At 37.8% G+C, this 24069-nt stretch overlaps 1 protein-coding gene across 2 annotated transcripts; it reads left to right on the plus strand.

Moving 5' to 3' along the window:
- The first annotated feature begins 2172 nt into the window (after positions 1-2172).
- LOC109011987 lies at positions 2173-21842 on the plus strand. 2 transcript variants are annotated; one of them, XM_035684213.1, is made up of 13 exons: positions 2173-2961; positions 3094-3238; positions 4268-4422; positions 4979-5161; positions 6953-7028; positions 7588-7665; positions 17093-17178; positions 18428-18501; positions 19352-19397; positions 20200-20309; positions 20415-20589; positions 21096-21212; positions 21436-21842. In XM_035684213.1, the coding sequence occupies exons 1-12, from the start codon at positions 2698-2700 to the stop codon at positions 21168-21170; spliced, it is 1467 nt and encodes a 488-aa protein (XP_035540106.1). In that variant the 5' UTR covers positions 2173-2697; the 3' UTR covers positions 21171-21212; positions 21436-21842. The 2 variants fall into 2 exon arrangements, with proteins under 2 accessions (XP_035540106.1, XP_035540105.1); XM_035684212.1 differs by lacking the exon at positions 21096-21212 and having other exon boundaries at positions 2177-2961.
- The last annotated feature ends 2227 nt before the right edge of the window (positions 21843-24069 follow it).

Below are 24069 nucleotides of genomic sequence, written 5' to 3' on the forward strand. Positions count from 1 at the left end.
TGCTAGGAGCAATACTGTGGACATAATCCAACAATAGTTTAAATTTTCATTAAAAAAAAAAAAAGATTCACATTTCGCATAAGCTTCAAATGACAGCTTGCACAGGATTTTTATACCACACGTTCCCACCTCAAATTTATGTTTGGATAGTGAGAATATCTAAGAAGTGTTGAGAATGTTTATGAATAGTTATGAGTAGAGATTGAAATGAGTTTGGGGGTCCTATTGAGAGTATTTTGAGTTGTTTGGATGTATGAAATATGTTGGGTTGTTGACTTTTAAATAGATAATTAAAAAAGGTGTGGGTCCCATCAATGATTGATTTTTTTTAATGATAATTTTATTTATTATTTATATATAATAGTGATAAATATTATAGTGATTTTATTTTTTTATTTATATATAATAGTGATAAATATTATAGTGATTTTTGGAGAGACTTTGGTACGAAGATGGTTCCCTGTGTTTGACATGTAGAGTATTTTCATCCGTACGAGAATACTTGAAAAGTATTGAGATATCTTCGCTACCCAAACTTAGTTCGCAGTCTAAATAGTGGTAAGAGATGATATAGTTTTAGATAAAAGTTAAAAATAAAATAAAATATTGTTATAAGAATATTATTTTTTTAATATTATTATTGTTTTGAGATTTGAAAAAGTTGAATTATTTATTATATTTTGTATAAAAATTTAAAAATACTGTAATGATGATATGAAATAAGATGAGATGAAATATTTTCACTATCTAAACCAGCCTACAGTTTTTAGCCTCTTTTTCCACGTCCTCCATTCTTTGCCTCTCTATATATGTTGACATAAGATGCCCCATTAGGGGTGTATGGAGTTCGGACCGGACCGAACTCCAAACCGGTTAGTCTCGATCTCATAATTAATTATGGATCGAGAAAATTCGGTCTGTTTTCGACATCTATAAATTTTGGACCAGATCAGACTGAACTCCTATATCTATTTTAATTTTTAATAATTTAATATATTATTTTTATAAAATAATTATATAAGTTAATGATGTAATTTTTATCTAATTTATTATCATTGACCATATTAAATATTGTTTTTAATGAATTAGTTACATAATACATATTAATAATTTACTTAATTTTAATTTAGTAATTTAAATATTTTTTTATTAATTTATTTGAAAAAAAGAAGAAAAAATAAAAAATATTTAGGTTGGACTGAATGGACAGACTGGTGCTACCGGTCTGGGAAAAATGATGGATTGAAAGTTTTGGTCCATCACCCCCGGACTGGACCGGACCGACCGATTTACGCCCCTAGCCCCATATTGCTTTGTTGCCCGAATAAAAAACATTCATATGTCGACCCAATATCTTTACACATTCTGATCTACCACCTCTCAGTCCAATTTGGATATATAAATGATTTTATCTCATCTCATCTCATCATTATAATTTTTTTAAATCTAAAATAATAATAATATTAAAAAATAATATTCTAATGATTTGTAGTGGACCTCACAGAATTGCTAATTGCCCCAGAAGCAAGCCCTCAATGCTTTACAAGTAGTCGTTCAAGGGCAAGCAAAGTAGTGATTCCCATTTGAGTAGGGCAAAAGAGGACACGCAGAAAGGGCATTCGAAGATTATTCAAATTTTTATTTTTATATAAAATTATCACATCTCATCTTACTATAGAATCTATTTTTGACCAGTTTTCTTTCTATTCTTCAAGAGCAGAACAAGACTCTATCTAATATCCACTTCCTTGCTAAAATTATTGAAAAAAGAGGACGAATCTCTCTATTTATCATCCTAAAACGATAATGATGCTTCATGAATGAGATGGAGCGATGATTATGTGAATAATAATAAAATAATTTATAAATAATATTAAAATAATTTGAGTTAAAATATTTTATTAAGTTTTGAAAAATGAGAGAGAATAAATTGAATAAAAATATTATAAAATTAAAATATTGTTAGAATCTAATTTTTTAATATAATTTTTTGGTATTTGAAAAAGTTATTATTTTTTGTATTTGTTTAAAAATTTTAAAAAATTATAATGATTAAATAAAAAGATTAAAGATTTGAAATTAAAAATATTTATATTTAAATAATATTAAAAAAAAAAATTTAGATTAGGCGAGATGAAATCATTTATATTCCCGAACAACCACTAAATTACAATGCATCTGGCGCAACCGAACAGATCTAGAGGGCTCCCATAAATTTGACAATATTGGATCATGAATGACTAATTTACTAGGTACATGTCCTACTTGTTTGGTCGAAACAATGAATGCAGAATGCCCACAAAAGAAAAGTAGGTAAAGCATTTATTCGACATAAATGATGAGATTTCCTTTTGTCAGTTGAGTTGTTGAAGCAGCTAGGCCAACAATTGTTGTTGAAGAAAATCCAATGTTTTATGTTGCAAGATTTTCTCTAAAATCATGGTGATTGGCCATCTTGTTTCTTGCAGTGCAGACAGTTCTTATTGATTCGTTGGAAGTTGAGACGTAGTATTTAATTGAAGCAATATTAGCCGTTAAGGATTTTATAGTTATTGTTAAAGGTCCTCTCAGGGCCGCTCGGCCGCGCCCATGTTTACTTCTCTGGACTGACAGTTGAGAAGGAACAATTACAACCCCTTTCCTCTCCACCTACCCCTAACCTTCCATACCTCCTCCATTCCCATTCTTCCCCTTTCAATGGCGACAATTCACAACCTCACGGTGATCCTCAAGAACCCGCTAAACCACGCGGAATTCCTCCTCGTCAAACAGACGCGCCCGAATAGATTTGGCGACGAAGAGTACGATTCCTTCGTGGATTCCGAGCTCTGGGACCTCCCCTCCACTCGGCTGAACCTTTTGGAGGGAGAATCCGAGTCCCAGATTGTCGTGGTAGGCGCCGAATCGTGTTCGGAGAAGATCAATCTGAGGAAACTTGATATCGATTCTGCTCTGGACCGGGTATTTTTTTTACAACGTGGTTTCTCTTTCTTTTTTTTTTTTCTTCTCAATAAATTATGGTGTAATAAAATGTGGGATTTTTTGCATTTATATTAGTACTGAGTTCCGGTTTGAAAGTACATGGTTTTGTAGGCATTGGATCAAGTGGGGCTTGTGGCAACTGATGGGGCTGAATGGAAATTCTGGAAGTATGTGGAGGAACCTGAGTTTGGACCAGGTTTGCCGGTTCATAATGTGTTTATTACAGGACAATTGGTGGCTGGGAAAAATCTACAAGGTTTGCTAATGCCTGCTTGATATATTTTTTTTGGTATTGGTTTTCTGGTTAGATGTTACTCTGTGTATTTCTTGTATACTGGGGCTACTACTTTTGCGTTCAAATAAGCATCTTTGCTTATGTATAAGAAAAGTTCTGTTGTTTTGGTTATTGTTTTTGTATTCTGTATGGGGTTGCTTTGATGAAGATGGGGAATTTTTTCTTCGGTCTTGCTTTAAACGCGTCAAGAAACTGTTTATTTCTTTTAAGTGCTTGTGTTCTTAATGAGCTAGCAAATCAAAGGTCTTTGGCTTGCTTTGGTAAAGCCATAGAGCATTGTAAATTATAGTGAATAAAATAATTTGCCCCAAGCTATGTTGCAGATAAAAATAAAAAGTTTTTAGCCTTCGCGTTATTCAATAAAGTTTTTGATCACCTATCAAATAGTAAAAAATCAAAACTTCTGAGGGAGTCACCCACATACTTCACACCTTGTTGGTGCATTCATGTAGAGAGTGCCTAGAGATTCTAATCTAGTATGCCAAAGAATACACATCAAGAGGGCTCTTTGTCTTCCTCCTACATGTAATGAATTCTATGAATTCATCTGTTACAAGAAGTAAAAGACATGGTAGAAAGAGCAAAAGTCTCCATAATTTTAATGGACACGTCTTTGGTCATAGTGCCGATTAAAAAGACAATGCATGCATCACCTTAGTATTGATGCATGATGATTTGAAGATGGTCATTAAGATTACATTTAGTTGTAGACTTCCAACAGTGTAGGCCTTTGATTCTTTCTTTTTTCTTTTTATCTTCATCTTAATTGGGAGCATTTCCTGGGGAAATTAAGAAATCTGGTTGCCGAGTATTGATGTGTAGACAAGACATCAAATGATAAATGACATCATCTATTCCATGTTATCATATCATACTTTTCTGACAGACTTGTATTGCTTACCTTGAGAAGAGGCAAGTTAGCATATAGCTTGGTGATCTGATGTTATTGCCTACTTCCTTGATGTGAATATCTGAATCCTATTCAAGCAGAGTTGTGCAAGTGGATGTCAGTCGAAATATGTCTGAGCTGGCTTCTGGAAGTGAAACCAAGTAGCAATCGCGTGGGACCTCTGGTAGTTGTTGGTCTGATAAATGATTCGATGCAACCTGCAGATCGGATAGTCCCACCCATCTTACGGTATCAGGTTTGCCTTCTTCCATGTAGCATTGAATCTTGATGGAGCAAATGTACCACATTAAGCTGCAAGGGAAGATGTGGTTTCAAATATCTTAGGCCTTATAAGTTCAGGGATCATCTGGAAGTGGTGATGAGAACTTGACTTTTATTGGTCATTGGAATGAATATAATGGCCTATAAGGAGAAGATGAGAAAAAAGAAAAGACAAAAAATTTCAGTGCTTAGACATCTATATTCCAGCAGATTCTTAAAAAAAAAAAGGTACACTGTGTCACTGACTGTAAGGTAGAAGTAAATATATTAAAAGTTTAATCTGCGATTGCTTGACTAAAGCTTTATTTGAAGTTTTCGACACAGTTGCTTCACTCACTCTGAAGTTGATGCTGAAGAAACAAATTCTCAGTACGAGTACTAGTTAAATAGTTGTTTCTTGAATCAGACTTCTTTTCAAACGCCAGGGGGACTTCTCTGTGTAGTTGCTGACATGCATCATTTTATTATTATTGTTATTGTTATTGTTATTATTGTTACTATTATTAGTTTGTGGTTATTCCCCCTTGCAGGAGTACCCTCCTGGAGTTAAAGTTATACCTATTGGAAGTAAGACAGCAAAGCCTTTTCATACAACAAACTTGATCGTATTTGCCCCTGAAAATGTTTCAAATGAAAGTGAGAAAAATAGTTTTGTTGCTTGTGGGGATGCATTGATAGTGGATCCAGGATGTCGGTCTGAATTCCATAAAGAGGTATGATTATCATTTTGTTATGCTTAGACATTAGTCAACTGCCTTATGACAGATGATTTCAAGCATTAAATCTGCTTGAATTCATTACTCTCCCATATCATCTACTAGTTTAGTGAACTCTTAAAGGTTGAATCGCAGCTCTACTTCTGGTTGTGTGGTTCATCATCAATTACAACCTTAGGCCTTTTAGATTTTTGTAAAGTACCTACTTGTATACATTTGACTGTAAAAATAAGAAAGGGAAGGTAGAACTTATGTTACTTTTTAACTTATAAAAAGCGAAAAAAATCTTGAGGGTACTCTTGCACCTGTTGTTTCCCATATATGAAAGCAAGAATGCTGTTTTCTTTTCTATCTTTCCTCGGCAGAATTCCACTATTTTGCCTGTCCTGAGAGGCTAGCTTTTCTTTCTTTCTCGGAAATGTTGCACTCTTTTGCAATGGGAAAATTTTAGAAAATGAGTAACTTTGGTAAGTTTCTTTCTTGACTTTTGACCTGTTCCCTTAAACACTTGAATACCTTAGAAAAGCAAGGATCTCTGAGAAATTGTTCCTGTTTTTTCATCTAGTAAAGCTCTTCTCGTGTTGGGCTTCCAAGTAGCTCCTTTCTTTCTTTCTTGGAAATGTTGAACTCTTTTGCAATGGGAACATTTTAGAAAACGAGTAACTTTGGTAAGTTTCTTTCTTGGCTTTTGACTTGCTCCCTTAAACATGTAAATACCTTAGAAAAGCAAGGGTCTGTGAGAAATTGTTCCTTTTTTTTCATCCAGTAAAGCTCTTCTTGTGTTGGGCTTCCATAGAGCCCCATCTATAGAGCATTCATAGAGCCCCATCTATAGAGCCATTCATTTCCATAGGGGATTTCTTTCTTTTGTTTGATGTGATAACTGGGCTTTTGATATTGATGATATTCTTTCCTTGTTTCTGATGTATGATAGATTACATTTTCCCTTTCAATCAGTGGACGTTTGTTTTTATTGAAAATAATGACATTCTAGCACAACTTCTCGATGATGCCTAGGGACCTTTTTCTGTTGTTTTGGGGCCTCACATGAACTGGATGCCATCTGATTTCTCTCTCCTGTTGGGATATTTGGAGCCTCCAGTGGGGTCTTGGCAATGTCAGTCTTTGACAGAGTATATCTGACCTTTTCAATAATCGGTCACGTGGCTTTCCCTGGAGCTGTTTGGCCTTCACCATTTTATTTGGCTTGTAGTCGTAAACTTGGGTGTAGGATTCTCCTGGGAAGGATCCTATTTTACGAAACTCAGCTGTGAGGGCTATGTAACAAGAAACCAGGAACCAACTTCTTTGTTCTTTCCATGCATTCTAAGGATTTTTCTAATGCTTAACTTTTCATTTTGTAGTGGTTCAACATAACAAAAATGTCAGTTCTATGTTGCTCTTCACTCCAGCCTTTTCATATTGATAGCTGTTAAATTGCACATTGTTTTGTTAATGTATATCATCACCACTGTTCCAGCCTTTCTTAGAAATATTTTTTTATAAATTAAAATTTTATTCATACGAAAGAGTGTAACCCTAGTACACAGGAAGTATACAAGAGACCCACTGAACTAGCCAACCAAAAAAGTGCTTAAAATTCATGGCATTTCATAGAAATATGTATAAGAAAAAAAAAAATTCAGTTAGTCTTTGATATATGTCCTTGTACTTGCCTATGAAATGATATTCAGTTACCTGTACTGCCGATGGTACTTTAAATTAAAGTTATATTCTTTTTGCATGAGTTTTTAATGAACTTGATAAAAATTTCATTTACATGATCAGCTCCAAAAAATAGTTGCTGCTTTGCCACGAAAGATCATTGTCTTTGTTACCCATCACCATCGGGATCATGTAGAAGGTAAGTTTACATTCCAAGGAATATAACTGACAGCAAAAGTAATTTTTTTTCGCATTAAATTACAATAGTGAATTCACAAAAAGGGAAGATACACAATAATAACATGTTAAGGACCTGAATAGTTTGGCATGTTTAATATTGGAAATTGGCAAATGACTATCAAATTCTTCAATTCTGCTAGAAATAATGCAGAATAAAATTTAGAAGCCCAAGCCAGGGGATGGTAGACAGGTGAAGATACAGAAATAATTAAGCATATAAAAACAAGAAATCTTTGCTTTTCTTGTAAAAGAAGAAACAGAAAAAAAGGCAGCAGAAAATCTAAATAGGAGGTTAGGATAAATTAACTTGTCAAAAGAAGGAAGGGGGCGAGTACTGAAGGACACTTCCACAACGCAACACACCCCAAAAGTTCTCTCTTGTTGAGACTATTATTCATTACCAGTTTGCTTTTTGCTGGAAATCTGCATTCAGAAGTTCTACTATTGGGTTTGATTAGTGTATTTGGTTCAAACCAGATGCTATACTAGTAGTAATTCGCTGATATGGTTGATTTCAGGTCTTTCAATCATCCAAAAGTGCAATCCTGATGCGACCCTATTGGCACATGAAAATACAATGCGACGCCTTGGAAAAGGTTACAATTGTTAAATAATTCTGTGTCTTATGGTTGAGACTACTGATTGTCTCAAAATAAAATTGTTAAATATTTCTTAGCTTTCTATCTTTACACATGATTTAGACATATTAAGTTTGTGACCAGTTTTGATAGCATCTTAAACTGCATGGCTACCACGTCCAAACATGATGGTTCCTGAAAAGATTGTGTCCACGTGCTGCATAAAACTTTTTTGAGCTGTCTGGATTTGCAGTAAAGATGCTACATAGTCTCCCAACTTAAAGATAGCTGTATCCACCTTTGAGCTCCAATACCTGATTCCATCTATTGAACTTCATATATTAAAAGATGCTAACCCCAATATCGTTGAGCAAGGTTATATTTGAATCTAGTTGTATGTAGCAAGTTGTACGTTCAAAAGCACAGGCAAACTCAAACTAGCTTGAATTAAATAATACTTGAAGTAGATACTACTTGTATCCCTATAATGGAATTTGATGGAACAACCAAATTGTGTTTGCTGTGACTGCAATGCTCCATTGCACTTTTCTTGATTGGGTTTTCTTGCGCTTTTCCTGTCATTACTTTTTCTTCCCAATTCCTTTCATGTTGGACGCACTAATCGAAAGACATTTCTGCAATAGAATGTTGACAGATAAGAAAGAAATTTTTGCATTCACTTAATGGAGGGCCTAAGGGCTCCTTCCTATCTCATTACAGGAAGGACAAAGATGAAATGACTTTTCACTCAATCTTCTTAAAAAGTCACAGTGAGAGAGCTAACTATGTCAAAAAGGTTCTTTTAAAGTTTTGGTTTTAGGTGATGCAAGAAGAAAACAACCAAAAAAGCATCTAAGAAATCTACAGTATAGGATCTTTACATGGTCTATACTTGATGTGGGGCCTGATTTGAGGTCTTTAATAGTCTACCTACTTTCAAGTTTTACTTTGGCGCTGTTTTTATACTTATGGTATGTGCTGGTTTTGTTATATTTGGAATTTCATTAATTTCTTGTGTTAAGGTATTTTGTAAACTTGAGAATTGCTGGACATGGGCAGCTCTATTGTGGCCCATGGTTCTTATTTTAGGTCATTTTGCGCTATTGGTTCGTTATCTGTGGAACACTGATGTACGACGTTGTTACCTTTACTTTCTAATCTGAACTGTTTGCCTTATTAGAATTTAGTTTTGCTAAAGTGGGTAAACTACACTTCTCTCTCCTCACCTATTGTCTCTCTGTACACTTCACCTCTGGTTGGTGAAGTGGTTCATGCGAGACTGAGTGTGTGATTTTTGAAAGTGTGGGGAAGGATATGGGTACGTTGAATGTTGCTAGTATTGATTTTAAGAACTTTGAGGTAGTAAGGAAGGGAAGATGGGTGCATATTACTGAGAGGGGATGGAAGTGGGTAAAGAACCTTCATTTGGAGTTAGCCATGGCATAGTGGTTCACAAAAGCATTGGAGGATTGCTTGAAGTTAGGGAGAAAGGGATTTTATTCAGCCCACAAAGAAGGTGACAGGGGCTTCATAGCTCAGAGAAGTTCTAATACACAAGGGGTTTTCATGGCTCTGGTGGAATACAAATAGGGGGGCCGGCGCAACTGCATTATCATTCCTGAAGGTAGAAAGGGGAAGGGGTCAATGAAGATGGTAGCGACGTTGGCAGCTCAACCTTCGTCGCGGTCGTATAAGGAGGCTCTACAGAAACCTAGACCGATGCCTGTTGCTAGCCCTAGCATGCGTGAAGTCGCCATCTTTGTAGAGGCACAGCCTATAGGGGGCGATGGTAAGATAATTGTTTGCCCAAATAAGGAAGAATTACTTCGGGTGCTGGCAGAGATGTAGGCTCAAGTGGGATAGTTGTGGAGGTAGATGTCTGGCGTAATTCGGTATATATAGGTGGATAAAGAGGAGGGGATGAAACGGTGCGGAGTGGAGGGTAGGGGCAGGGATCAAAACAGTGCGGAGTATTAAATCCTACTGGGGTGGGCTTGGGTCAAGTTCAAGGCCCGTTGGAAGGGTGTTTTAGGGGAAGGGAGTTGGGCTGTTGGAAGGCTCGGATGTGGCAGAAGGCCCGAATCGGGTTTGGAAACCTAAAAGCCGAAATGGTATCGATGTATCAGGAGGGCCTCGCATGACTGCGCCAATGCACATGACGGAGCCACCACTTACACAGATAGTTTCGCCGGCCCTTGGGGAGTCATCTGGTGGCGCGTCGGAGCCGATGTCGTTGCTGGAGGAAGAAGAAGGAGAAAATAGCAATCCGATAGAGTTTGTGGTGGCTTTGCAGGCACCAGAAATGGAAAAAGGGGGAATTTTTGGAGAGTAAGGTAGGAGGTGAAGGAAGGGATAACGCTGGTGAAACAACACATGAGCCGCAGATCACTGGAGAGTCACAGAATGTCGGACCAACACAGAACATGCTGAGGGAGGGTGAGAAATGGTCTGCTACTGAAGATATGTGAGCATTGGAGAATGTGAAGGAGAAGGAGTAGGGAGAGGTGGAAGGTAAAGGCTCTTTAGTTCTGTTCAACTCTGAACCCGAGGTTGGAGAGCCTGCAAGGGAGGATCCCTCTCCGATAAGAATTATGCATCATTTACCTGCAGACTGGGTTATGAAAAAGGTGGAAGAACTACAAAGTTGTGTGGGGATTTCGTGTGTGGGATATGCAGATTAGTTTAGGGCATTGCTAATAACCGTTGAGGCAGGCTGGATTGGTCTATTAATTATGACAGTAAGGAGGGGAGTGCAAGTCGTGGTAGGAATAAAGGGAGGGTTGGTATGGTTGTTAAATGAACCCAAAAATTCTGATATGGAATGTAAGGGGGTTGAATGAGATTAACAAACGCCTCCGAATAAGATCCTTGTTAAGACAATGGAAGATGTACATTATTTGTTTGCAAGAAACGAAGTTAAAGCTTATTACAAGAAGAACCATATGGAGTATTTGGAGTTGTTAGTATGTAGGATGGACATACTTACCTTCGCAGGGGGCTTCGAGTGGTATATTGGTTATGTGGGACAAGAGGGTGGTGGAGAATATTGAAGAATTTGTGGGAGAATACTCAGTGGGGTGTTCTTTTAAAAATTCTGTAGAGGATTTTGTATGGGCCTTTGTTGGGGTGTATGACCTAACTTAAATTGCGAAAGACGCTTGCTTTGGGATGAGCTGGCTGGTTTATGTTCTTGGTGGGTGGTTCCTTGGTGCATTGGTGGAGACTTTAATGTGACAAGGTTTCCCAGCGAAAGATCTGGGGAGGAGAGACATAATCATGCAATGGTGGAATTCTTTGATCTAATATTTGAGCTAGAACTTATGGACCTTCCTCTGATGGGAGGTGATTATACGTGGTCTAATAACCAAGCTTGGTTAAGGCTGGACAGATTCCTCGTATCTCCCTCTTGGGAAATGCAATTTCTAGATTTATGTCAGAAGAGACTTCCAAGAGTATGTTTTGATCACTTTCCTATAATGTTAGATTGTGGAGGAATTCTAGGGGGGAGAAGACCTTTTAAATTGGAGAATATGTGGTTAAAGACGGAAGGGTTTGTGGAATTGGTTAGGCAATGGTGGAATTCATATCAACTAGAGGGCACTCCAAGCAAGATATTGGCTGGAAAATTGAAAGTTTTGAAAGTGGATTTAAAGACATGGAATGAACAGACTTTTGGAAATGTAATATTACAAAAAAAAAAAAAAAATCTCATACAAGAATTACAAAATGTGGAGGGTGTTGAAGATGAGAATGAACGCAAAGGCCATGTATTATCCGAGTTAGAAAGGTTGATATTAATGGAGGAGATCTCGTGGAGGCAAAAATCAAGAGCTTTATGGCTCAAGAAGGGGGATAGATGTACAAAGTTCTTTCATTCAGTTGCAAACTCACATAGGAGATTTAATGCCATAGAGTCCATGACTATAGATGGAGGTATATCCTCGGATCAAGCCGTAATTAAAAATCATGTTGCTGTACATTTTGAACGATTGTTGACGGAACCTTATGAATGGAGGCCAAAAGTGGATGGTCTAGTTTTTGAGGCCATTGATCAAAACAACATGACTTGGTTGGAGAGACCATTTGAAGAGGAAGAGGTACGACTAGACATCAGAAAAATAAACAAGGACAAAGCGCAGGGTCCAGACGGCTTTACTATGACATTTTTTCAGACTTATTAGGAGGTGGTGGGAGGAGATGTCATGCAAGTGTTTCAGGAATTTTTCTCGTTTGGAAAATTCGAGAAAAGTTTAAATGCTACTTTTATTGCACTTATCCATAAAAATGTGAGTGCCATAGAGGTGCAAGATTTCAGGCCGATTAGTCTTGTGGGCAACATTTACAAGATAATAGCCAAGGTACTTGCCAACAGGATGAGCACAATAATGGATAAGATTATTTCTACATCTCAAAATGCCTTTGTGAGAGGTAGACAAATACTAGATTCAGTTCTTATAACCAATGAATGCCTAGACAGCAGGCTTAAGTTGGGGGTACCAGGTATTTTATGTAAGCTGGACATGGAGAAGGCCTATGACCACGTCAACTGGAATTTTCTGTTTTAATTGTTAGGTCGATGTGGATTTGGGGAAAGATGGAAGGGGTGGATGAGGCATTGTGTGTCGACGGCTTGTTTCTTGATTTGGGTAAATGGTGATCTGGTGGGCTTCTTTAATAGTTCGTGGGGACTACGACAAGGCGATCCACTTTCACCACTCTTATTTGTCCTCGTGATGGAGGCACTTAGTAGAATGGTGTCGGCGGCTGTAGAGGGGGGGTTTTCTCAGGTTTTTCAGCAGGGGCTTCTAACCATGGCTCCATCACTATTTCTCATCTTTTGTTTGTTGATGATACGTTGCTGTTTTGTGAGGATAATGCAGGACATATTCAATCTCTAAAAGCTATCTTACTTTGTTTTGAAGCGGTATACGGGTTAAAGATCAATCTTGCTAAAACGGAGATGGTTGCGGTGGGTGCGGTGTGAGAAATCTTAGTGGGTTGGCCAGCTTATTGGGATGTGTGGTCTCCTCGTTGCCGTTGAAGTATCTTGGTCTCCCGTTGGGTGCAACTTTTAAAGGCAAGACAATTTGGGAGGAGGTGTTAGAGAAATTAGAGCTTAGGCTGGCCGGGTGGAAAAGGTTATAGTTATCGAAAGGGGGGAAGATCACACTTATCAAGACCACGCTATCTAACCTTCCCACATATTTCTTGTCTTTATTTCCCCTCCTGGTAAGCATTGCATCCAGAATTGAGAAACTCCAACATGACTTTTTGTGGAGTGGACTAGGGGATGAGTTTAAATTTCACTTAGTTGGATGGGGTAAAGTGTGTACTCCCTTGAGTGCTGGTGGGTTGGAAGTTCGTAATTTTAGATCCTTTAATAAGGCTCTATTAGGAAAATGGTTGTGGCGTTATAATTATGAGAGGGAAGCCTTATGGAAATGGGTAATTGATGCGAAGTATGAGTGTGCAAGGGGGGTTGGTGTTCTAATGAGGGAAGGGGGGCTTATGGTGTTGGGTTGTGGAAGCACATAAGGCAAGGGTGAGGGGCCTTCTCGAATAATACTAGGCTGTGTTTGGGAGAGGGCAGTAGAATCAGCTTTTGGAATGATGTGTGGGTGGGAGATAAGGCTTTTAAAAATGCTTATCCTAAAATTTTCAGAATTGCAAGAGAAAATGAAGCTATGGTGGCTAATGTGAGGGTAGTTAGACAAGGTCATAGGAGTGGAACATTAATCTCACTAGGGAGGCACAAGATTGGGAAGTGAGTGATCTGGTGGATTTTTTCAGCTTACTATATAACATCACTGTTGTGGTTCCAGCTGACGACATGATGGAATGAAGGACTTCCAAGAACGGGAAATTTTCGGTACGCACTTTCTATGATATTCTTATAGCTCAAGATAGGCCCTATTTTCCTTGGAAGAACATATGGAGGAGTAAAGCACCTCCCAAGGCTGCGTTCTTTGTTTGGACCGCAGCTTTAGGGAAGATACTAACCATGGACAACCTAATAAGGCGTGGACTCATAATTACGGATTGGTGCTGTATGTGCAGAAATAGTGGAGAAATGGTAGATCATTTACTATTGCATTGTGATTTTGCAAGAGACATATGGACTTGCTTTTTCAGCAGATTGGGAGTCGCATAGGTCATGCCGGGAATGGTGGTGGAACTACTAGCTAGCTGGAGAGGGATCACAGGGACACCACAGATTGCAGCGGTGTGGAAGATGGCGCCTATTTGTATTTTCTGGTGTATTTGGAGTGAAAGGAATGATAGATTCTTTGAGGATCATGAACGCTCCTCTGAGGAGTTTAGGAGTTTTTTTCGGAAGACTTTATTTATGTGGGCCATTGCTTTAGAGTTAAATGGTCTCAGCTTCCATGATTTCCTTGTAACAATTTCTAGTTCTTAATTTGGTATATACTCATATGTATACCTCCGGTGTACTTGGGCTATGCCTATCTTTATCAATACAATTGCTTCTTACTTATAAAAAAAAAATGGTTTTGCTAAAAGTGTAGTAAAAGTAGGATTTCTTATGAGGTTTACTCCCTAACCTGAAAAGGAAGTCTAGGCATCAGAAGATTGACTACTTTTCAATAGAACTCTTGTGGGAAAGTGGCTATGGCGGTATGATAATGAACGGAATAGTCTCTGGAGAATGTAGATGGACAGAATATGCCAGTATGTGGGGTGGATGGATTCCGAATGAGGTGAATGGGAGCTATGGGTTGGGTATGGAAGAACAACCAAAATTTGTGGGGGGAGTTCTCTCACTTTATTAGATTTATTTGGGTGATGGATATAGGATAAAGTTTCAGCATGATGTGTGGTGCAAAGATCAGCCCCTCAAAGAGGCTTTCCAGGACCTATTCGGCCTTGGTAGAGGTGAAGGAAGCACTAGTGGAAGATTATTTAAAGCTCCTCAATGGCTCTATTCAATGGAAGTAGAGTTGCACACATGGCACAAGATTGGCAGGCGGATTGCTTTACATCCTTTTATGCTCAGTTGTATGTGTTCAAAAAGAGAGAATGTGATGCCGATAAACTGTGGTGGAGCATATCCAGGCGAGGGTTGTTTGCTAATTCATTCTATAATGCTTTAATTCCCCATGATGACATGCTGTTTCCATGGAAGACTACTGGGATAAGCAAGGCTCCATGAAGAGCGGCCTTCTTTGTTTGGACGACTGCATTGGCTAAGATTCTTACCCTAGATGATTTGAGAAAGAGACATATTATGGTGGTCGTGGTGCTGCATGGGCAAGAGGGATGGCGATGGATCAACTCTCACTCCATTGCGAGGTAGCCACTTCTTTGTGGAAAGTGGTGCTTAACCTATATGGGCTTGGAAAGTGGATGTGTTGGTGTGCTTGGAAAGGCGGTTGGAGAGTCCACACAGGGAAACATTATGGAAAATGACCCTGGTTTGCTTAATGTGGTGCTTGTGGAGGGAAAGTAATGGGCGAAATTTGAAGACATATCCAGGACAAGGGAAGCCCTGAGGTTGGACGCCACCAATTGATAGAGTGCCCTTAAAAAGAAAGCCTTGAGGTATTCGGTGTTTTCAAAACTTTGGTCATTTCCTTCCTTCCGTATGCAACACATCAAGTGTATGGGGATCCACATCCCAACATGCCAAAAGATCTGCCACCTTCTTGGCATCACCTAACTCGACCTAAACAGATTGAAAATAGCTTGCCATAGAGTGATAGCTACCTAGCAATGTAATAAAAGATGATGCATGGATTTCCCATCCTTCTTGCACATACCACTCCTTTAATTTGTCCAATTAAATATCTTCTTGCACATACCACAAAGAAAATGGCTCTTGAGAGATTTGGAGTTTCATGTGAAGAAATTCTGTTGTGGAGACTAGTGCTTTATAAAATGGTTTGACTTGAAACACCCTTATTTTCGATATGCTCCAGTGCATACGTCTTCCCCGTTCAATCTGATGCAAAATATACAACCTAGCATAAATGGAGGTAAAGAAGCTAATCTCCCAATCTTGGCCTGTTCAAGCGAACTCCACTTGCCAGTAATATGAGGCATTTGAGAGCTATAAATTATCCGTCATCGAGGCATTCATGTCCCTAAAATGCTGAATTGGTTTGGAAAAGCCCTTCTAAAAGGCTCTCCCTAAATTCTAGGGTTTTGGAAAGCCCTGGAATTTTATCTTGGTTTCATTTCCCACCACATATTTGATGTACCGATAAATTCTCCCAATCTCTTGGAATGTTCTTCCATAAGCAGACCCTACAACTCCATTTCACCTTGTTTGAACTCCACCCACCCCCATTCTTCAGTTCAATCACCTCCTTCCTCTCTAATTGTCATAGTGGCAGTGCCACTTCATCAACAAAGCCATGTAACCAATCTTCTAATAACTAGGCTATCTTCAGAGATTGGAGTGCATACCTTGGATCAATTCACTAGGGGGAATCTCAGCTCCTCCCTTTTTAGCTTCTCAACACGATTAGCAACACCCATAGGGAGGGGGGAATAGGGACATAAATTAAGTGGGCAAGTTTGTGAGAATACTTTCAACCAATCAGCATATCTAGCCAATCAGTGTTCCTATTTCTCCATAATACCCTTTCAGATCAACTTGCATTGAGTAACTAGCTTTTTTGTTATTGGGTAACTAGTAGGTCCCAACACTTGCATTGAGTAACTATTAGGTCCCGGGGCTTTGTCTCATCCATTGCTTATAATACCTTAAAAGCTCTAACTACCCCTAGTTATTTTTAGGTTAGTTGGTCAGTAAACTATGAACAAAGAACACTCTTTGGAGCATGCATCATGTAAAGCTTCTCACATTGCCCATGAAGAATGAACTTTAAGAAAGTGGTTCTGAAAGATCGTCTAGTTAAATTTTTTTTTATCCATTATCTCCAGGGAGCTGAAGCTTGTCTAACAAAACCAAAAGAAACGAATCTAAGGTAGTGCTTTTGACTTTATTTCATAGCTCTTGTAATCCTTGTATTTTATGACTGTATGTGACTAGCTTGAAAATGCTGTATTTAACCAACTTATCTTCATGTTCTTTTGCTCTTTTGCATTACAACCTGGATGCAGTTTATACTGGTTAGAAATTGTTGATGTTTCTATTAATCTTAAGAATGTCAAATATGAGTTGTCATTCTATTAGGTAAGAAAATGTATGCTGGAGTCTCTGTTTCCTTCACGTTAAGGTCCATTTGTAAACTCGATTCTCTTTCTGAAATGATAGAAGAAATCCCTAGTTCCACAAATACACATTTGTAGGGGTTAAGGACGTACATCCCTACCTAGGGGGAGAAGTGCCACCCATCTTGTAGATTTTTACTTCTTGAAAAGTCTTCGGCGTTAATACCCTTAACTGATTCACCCGTTAATCATTAGAGATTGATTTTGCCAAGTCTATGAAACTTTAACCAATACTTTATGATGACAGGTGACTGGTCCCTTGGCTATACCTCAGTTTCTGGAGCAGAAGACATTTGCATTGGTGGTCAGCGATTAAGTGTCGTTTTTGCACCGGTATTTCTCATATGCAAATTTTTTTAATTGATAATGGTCTTTTTTGGTGTCAGCTGTTACAAACTGGCAAGTTCTTGCTCCAAATGTTCTTTCAAGCTCTCTGCTGATCAATGGATGAATTTTTGTAATTTTCCCTTGCATGGAAGAAGTTTGATTCCACCATGCGCTTTCACAATAAACAAAATTGAAATTTTCAGACTTACTCCTAGCATGAGAAAGCTTGAAAGTTTTATCCTCGTGATAATCCAACAAATAGTGAAATCTTTTAATTGTGGTGTCAATCATAATTGTAGTTGAGGTTCTAATTCTAAGAAACCCCTGATTGGAGCTGTACTTTTCTGAGAATAGATTAATTGAGTTATGCGAGTTTTGGACTCAATTGTTGTGAATAAAATATTGATTTCATGTGAAATTGATCATCATTGAATGGTCATGATTCACTCATGAATGATTTAGAGAATGATATAAAAGGTTTTCAATATTTTCTCCATACCTTTTATCCAGCATTCATGATGTTTGAGCAAGATCGAAAGGTCACATGTCCATCTAACTTGTCTAAATCTAGTCTGAAGGAAATGAGAGGAGACATTTCCATCTTGGATGATCCCAACCCCTCACCGCGCTGGGCTTGCTGGCACGAGGGATTGATATCTATATCTTACATTGTCTCTCCCAGACTGTTAAGAACCTTGAAAATTATTGGTCACAGATCTTGTAAATTTGAGCTTATGACGCTAAGCACAGAAAGTCCTTGAGGTTACAGGCACAAAATTAGGACCACTTGCCTACTAGGTTGTTTACTCGGTATATAAGGAGACTGGTCAGTTCTTGATGTTGATGTTCTTGGTAGTGCCTCCTTGATCAAACTGTTGCTTTTGTCTCTAACTCAAATGGTTCCTAATTGTCAGTCAACTGGTTATTTGACTGCAGAAAATTGTTATGGTGGCAAAGACATCAGATTGTAAAAATACCGAAACATGTCCAGAGACATCTAAAAACAGTTCGCACTGTATGTATAAAAGGGGTGGGGATGGGGGTGGGGATAGAGCTTGCCATCACGCACTTATGAGTCAGAGTTATCTAAGAAATAAAGATGAAGATTTCTTTTACAGTTTCACGCCTCTTTATTTTTTTTTTCTTTTGCGAATCTATACCCCTTGTTTATTTACATAAAATTTAGAAATTTCATTCACCATATCCAATAAGCATTCTATATTGTATCTGAAAAGGAAAAATCTTCTTATTACAGGGACATACAGATGGCCACATGGGGCTGCTTCATGTGAGTACTAACTCATTGATTGTCGGTGATCATTGCGTTGGGTAAGAACTAGCATCTTTACATGTAATTTGATTGGCATATTTTTATGAAAGATCTCGTTTATATTATCATCCAGGTTTTCTAAATAGTTTTAAAAAGAAATCCGCCTGACTGGGTAAACATGGTTTGGTGTGTATTTACCAAAATGCTAAGATCTGTAATTACTATGTTTTATTCTTTGGGAGGGAGGGGGTTGTTTGGCTCATGGATTAACATGATTGTTATTTTCCAGATTGCATTCTGACTCAGAATCAAATGCGGGGTATTACATGTCATGTAATGCAGATAGTTTTTAAGCTAATTACATTAAATTCATCTTGGCACATGCCTGATGTGTGATTTTTCCACCAATTTACAATCTGTTTGGTTTAGTACAAGGTGAACTATTGTGACATGGTTTTAGAACATTCAAATGCATGCAATGCTGTTTTCATAGGAATATGTACTTCTTGCGTGTGAAGAAAAGATGCTTTATTAGTTAGTCTGTTACATTCCAAAGAAAATATGCTTGATTTTTTGTTTTCTTACATCCTGAGACAAATTTTCAAATTAGTCAAGTTGAACTGCATGTCAATTCAAAGGCCCCAATATCGTATGACGTTTACTAGGAAACTGTTAGTAGGAGCTTGTTGGATATAGACAACTTTTTTGTTCTTTTCATTCTGTGTTTTTAGTTTTTAGTTTGTTGGGATTGTGAATGAAGCCTTGGTCTTGGCTGGTGGCAAACTTGAAGCCTTGGTAGTAGCTTCCTCTCCTGAACTCAATCATTACTCATCGATTTCGGTTTTGTTTTTGGTCTTCTCTTATAAAAACTAAAAACTGCTCTGTTAATTGATTTTTGCTTTCTTTCAGTCAAGGAAGTTCTCTCTTGGACTTTTTTTCTGGTGGAAATATGAGTGTAAGTTTATGTGAAATTTCTAATGCTGGTATTTAATTACTTTTTTCTTTCAATCATGGAATACTAATATTTACTAATATGCTTTTTGTATACACTGGCTTTTAGTGTTTTTTTTTTATTTGCTTGATAAACAGGGTAGTAGGAGGCAACCAGAGGTGGCTTGCCTGCCTAGGCGGGAATTTGGCTAAAATTGCACGTTTTGCAATCAAATTTAAATATTATGCCATGCTTTTTGTATACACTGGCTTTCAGTGTTTCTTTTTTTTTTTTAATTTGCTTGATAAACAGGGTAGTAGGAGGCAACCAGAGGTGGCTTGCCTGCCTAGGCGTGAATTTGGCTAAAATTGCACGTTTTGCAATCAAATTTAAATATTATGCCATGATGAATGAAAACCAATTGCCAAGTTTGATTATGTTAGTCTTGAAGGAAGAGTTTATTAGATGTTTCCTTATGAGATATTTTAAACTATGCTTTTAATTTCTTTGTACTTTTGCACTCTGGAAGCTGCTGGCATTCATTTTGGTTATGTGATGCCCATAATTATAATTAGCATGGCTGAGATTCTATATGTTTCGATTACACTGCGTCAAGCAGCAGCACTTTAGTGCAGCTCTTGCGTCTCCTTATTGACACTGAGACAAGGCTTGTGAAAAATGGTGAAGGCCTTGACCTCAACCTTCCTATTTGTTCTAAAACTTATGAAGCGGATATATAATTGCAAATTCCATGGGTAGGAAATCAATTTCGTGGCGTTACTATTCAGGTTAATGCAATTTATGCTGAAAATTCTTTGTTATGCAGCAATACTTCCAGACAACTTACAATTTTTTGGAGCTTTCCCCTCATGCTTTGATTCCCATGCATGGGAGAGTTAACCTTTGGCCAAAGCACATGCTTTGTGGATATCTCAAGTATGAATAAAAAAATAATTTCTTTATTTTTTATTCATTGGGGCCACGAGCTGGTCATAGCAATGGTGTCTACCAAGTCTGAAAATGATTTTTTCCAATATTCAGGAACCGCAGAAGGAGAGAGACTTCCATCTTGAAAGCGATTGAAAATGGAGCAGAAACATTGTTCGACATAATTTCAGATGTATACTCTGACGTTGATCGCAGTGCATGGATTGCTGCTGGATCAAATGTGAGGCTTCATGTGGATCATCTGGCCCAGCAAGATAAGTTACCAGAGGTAACATATTCCATTGCTATATCTCAACATATTAGCTTGCACAGACATGTTTCAGTTGGTTAGTTTTCTTAGAATGGGTAACATTCATTTGCTTTATTTCCTTCATTTTGTTTGGTTTTATGCAAAAGAACAAATACAATTATTACAATATGGTACACGTGCCTACTTTTTAATTGGGCAATCTGGGAATAGCACAGAACTCGTTAATCTACCTCCTAGTCTACTTAAATTAAAAAAACAAAAAACTTATTTTCTGGCCTGCAACTTTGCATTAGCTACATCGTTGATTGTTCTCCAATTTTTTCCCTGATCCATTCCGTTGCAATTGTACCATGTCTCTTAGGCAATTTTTAGATAATAAAAGCCATATGGTGGAATAGTTTGATTGAAGTGCCCTTTGGATTTTCACAATGAATGTTCGAAATGATTACACCTGCAAGCATGCATATATTTCTGTGACGTTCTCTATTTGAATGAATTTCCACAATTCATTTGAGAGTGTGCAGGGCTTCTCTTTAGAAACTTTTAATGGAAGTTTGTCTTCATTTGCGGAGAAAGTGGGTAAATTGGAACCCAAGTGAGGATAGCTTCTTATGGCCCACTCATCAACTACCTTATCTTAGGTTTGGACCATTCCGCTTGATTTATAAAGCTTTTTATATTCCTTGTTAAAATGGAAGACAAATTAATATGGAACTATATGGACCCCAGAAAATAATACTTCAATGGTAGTTTAGAACATTGTAGATCCATGTCCATTTTGTTTTCTTTGATCAAATATTTGTTTGTGTTAGTGGTGGTTAATTTCTATTAGTGCCAATAAGCCTGCTGCATTGCTCCATGTAGGCGTTTTCTGTCCAGAAGTTCCACAAAACTTGGCCGTGGTTCCTTTGCGGATGGGTTTGGGAATATATTAGGTATATTTTCCGGCTAAATTATCAGAAGTTAAGGTCATGGACATTACTTATTTCTGGTATTGTTGCTATATTTGCTGTGTTGTACTCGGCTAATAAATTTAATTCCAAATGAGACCAGAAGAAGGTCAGACAATTTGGAACTCCATGACAATTTCTTACGTAAGATAAGTTAAGTATCTACAAGTGATTAGTCCTTTTCCTTTTATTTTGTATTGAAATTCTTAGTGTAATTGGTCTTCCTGGTGTGAGCCTTAGTTATGACAGTCAAATTCTGTAATTGTCAAACCAATGAATATGTGCACGAGAATGTCACGTCCCTTGAAGGATTTTTTTTTTTAATTTTTGTTCTCTTTTTCTTGTTTGGATGCATCAATTGAGGACTAGGTTTGGTTTATTTGATAATAGGACGGGACTTAACAATTTGAGACTAATGGAGGACTAGAGGAGTCTCTCTCATGCAAGAGATATAACCAATGAATATATGTCCATGAGAATGTCACGTCTCAGCTTTAAGGATGCATCAATTGAGGAGTAGGTTTGGTTTATTGATAATAGGATGGTAGTAACAATTTGAGAATAACAGAGGGCTAGAGCAGTCTTTCTCATGGAAGATACATAAAGCAATGATGTGATTTAAAACTAAGGAAATGACAGTTTATTTGAATTGAGGGGAGAGGCAACAGAGGGAACTTGGGAGCTTCTCTTCAACCTCCTTTGCCATCTCCATGAAAGTCGTTGCTGAGAACTAGAGAAAAATTGAGAGCTTGTTTTTAATCCTATTTCCAGTGGATTTCAATTTACTAATCTTTTCGGTAGGTAGAAGCTTTCATTCAAAAAAAGTGAGATATAGCCCAAGTATATAGGAAGTATAGTGACAAGTACCAACTAGGTTAAGAAGAAAATCATGGACAAAATGTCCATTAAAATCAATGACGCCCGCCAATAACAATAAGGTTTAAACAAAAAAACCTTTAATCATCCGTTATCCTCTCGCTGTAATACCTGAAGAGACAATTTCCATGAATCAAGCCCTACGTCTCCGTCTATGTTTTTCCATTGTTCTCACTTTTTGTAATTTTACATATCCGTTATACATAACTAGTAGTTGTACATTCCATGTATATTTCTCAGTCAGCTAGCACCACAAATGTCCATAAGTCTATGTAAATCTTATATATAATGTCTTAGCAATGCTACACAACTTCCTCAACCTCCACACACCATTTTTTTTTAATTTTTTAATATTTAAAATTTTTTTTTGAGCTTATTCTTTTTAAACTAATTTAATTTTTCTACTCATTATTCATATATTAAATATTTGATGAAAGAAAAAAATAATAAAAATTAAAAAATATGCAGTGTGTGGTGTGTGAAGGTTGTGTGAATAGTAGGAGGTTGTGTAGATTTTTTCAATGTCAATATACCAGCCATGCACATAGCGGGCTTTTCTCACTTACATGGTATCAAGAGCAACATGAGGTTTTAGACTGAATGGCGTCTTCTTCTACCTCTTCGATTCCTCTTGTGGACAAAATCTCTTCCCAAGATTTGTTTTCAACAAAGTCTGATCTGCCCGATATTTTCATGAAATTAGCTCCCACAAACTACCTTCTTTGGAAAGCTCGGGTGGTTCCACTTTTTCAAGGACATGGCCTCCTTGACTATGTTACAAATGAAGTGCCTTGCCTCACCTCCACCATTCTTGGTGACAATGGTGTTCTAAGCCCAAACCCGATGGTAGCAAGATGGCTGCGTCTTGATCAATTAATTCTCAGATGGATCAATAGTTCTCTTTCTGATATTCCACTCTCTCAAGTGATAAATTGTGAAACGGCTTATGAGGCATGAGAGTTTCTCGAAACTTTGTATGGTCGACATACAAGAGATCGTGTTCAGCAAATGCATAGCGAGTTGCAGGCACTCACCAAAGGCGTGTCTTCAATGGAAGACTATCTACACAAGGCCAAAGCTTTCGCCCTTTCCCTTCATGTTGCTGGGAAACCAATAGAGGATGAAGATTTCATAATCTGCTTGCTACGAGATTTAGGTTCTGAATTTGACCCAATCAATGCCAGAGACACATTCCCCATCTCTTGAAAATGTTATTAGCACATTGCAAGATTTTGATCTTCACATTTCCTTGGCTCGTGACTTGCCCTCTATACAAATCGTGCCTTTGCATCTAAAGCACGATGCAAACAACAATATCGCACTCGTGGTTCTCAACCTTCCTCTCATTTCAAAGGAGTTTGTTGGGGAGGAAAGTCTCAAGATAGGATCTCTGCTGGACATGGTCAGCAACCTCAAAATCGTGGTAGCAGTGCCCGTAGCTCTGCTCATGGTGGTCAAGTTTCTCACATTACCTATTTTCGATGCGGTGGTCTGAACCGTAAAGGGGATAATTCTTGTGCTTTTGATGAGGAAGCTGAGCAGTACCAAGCATTTCTAGCAGTTCAAGTCGGCGACACTATTAATGAGGCATGGTACCCAGACATGAGTGCAAATCAACATATGCCTCCCACTCAAACTGAGAAACAAGGTATTCTACCTTACAAAGAGAATG

Source organism: Juglans regia, chromosome 13 (genome assembly GCF_001411555.2).
Source record: "Juglans regia cultivar Chandler chromosome 13, Walnut 2.0, whole genome shotgun sequence".
NCBI lineage: Eukaryota > Viridiplantae > Streptophyta > Magnoliopsida > Fagales > Juglandaceae > Juglans > Juglans regia.

Coding starts and splice junctions, on each gene's coding strand:
- LOC109011987 (XM_035684212.1), top strand. CDS start 2,698: ATGGCGACAATTCACAACCTCACGGTGATCCTCAAGAACCCGCTAAAC. Junction 3,239..4,267: donor GGCTGGGAAAAATCTACAAG/GTTTGCTAATGC, acceptor CTATTCAAGCAG/AGTTGTGCAAGTGGATGTCA. Junction 20,590..21,435: donor AGCAAGATAAGTTACCAGAG/GTAACATATTCC, acceptor TGCTCCATGTAG/GCGTTTTCTGTCCAGAAGTT.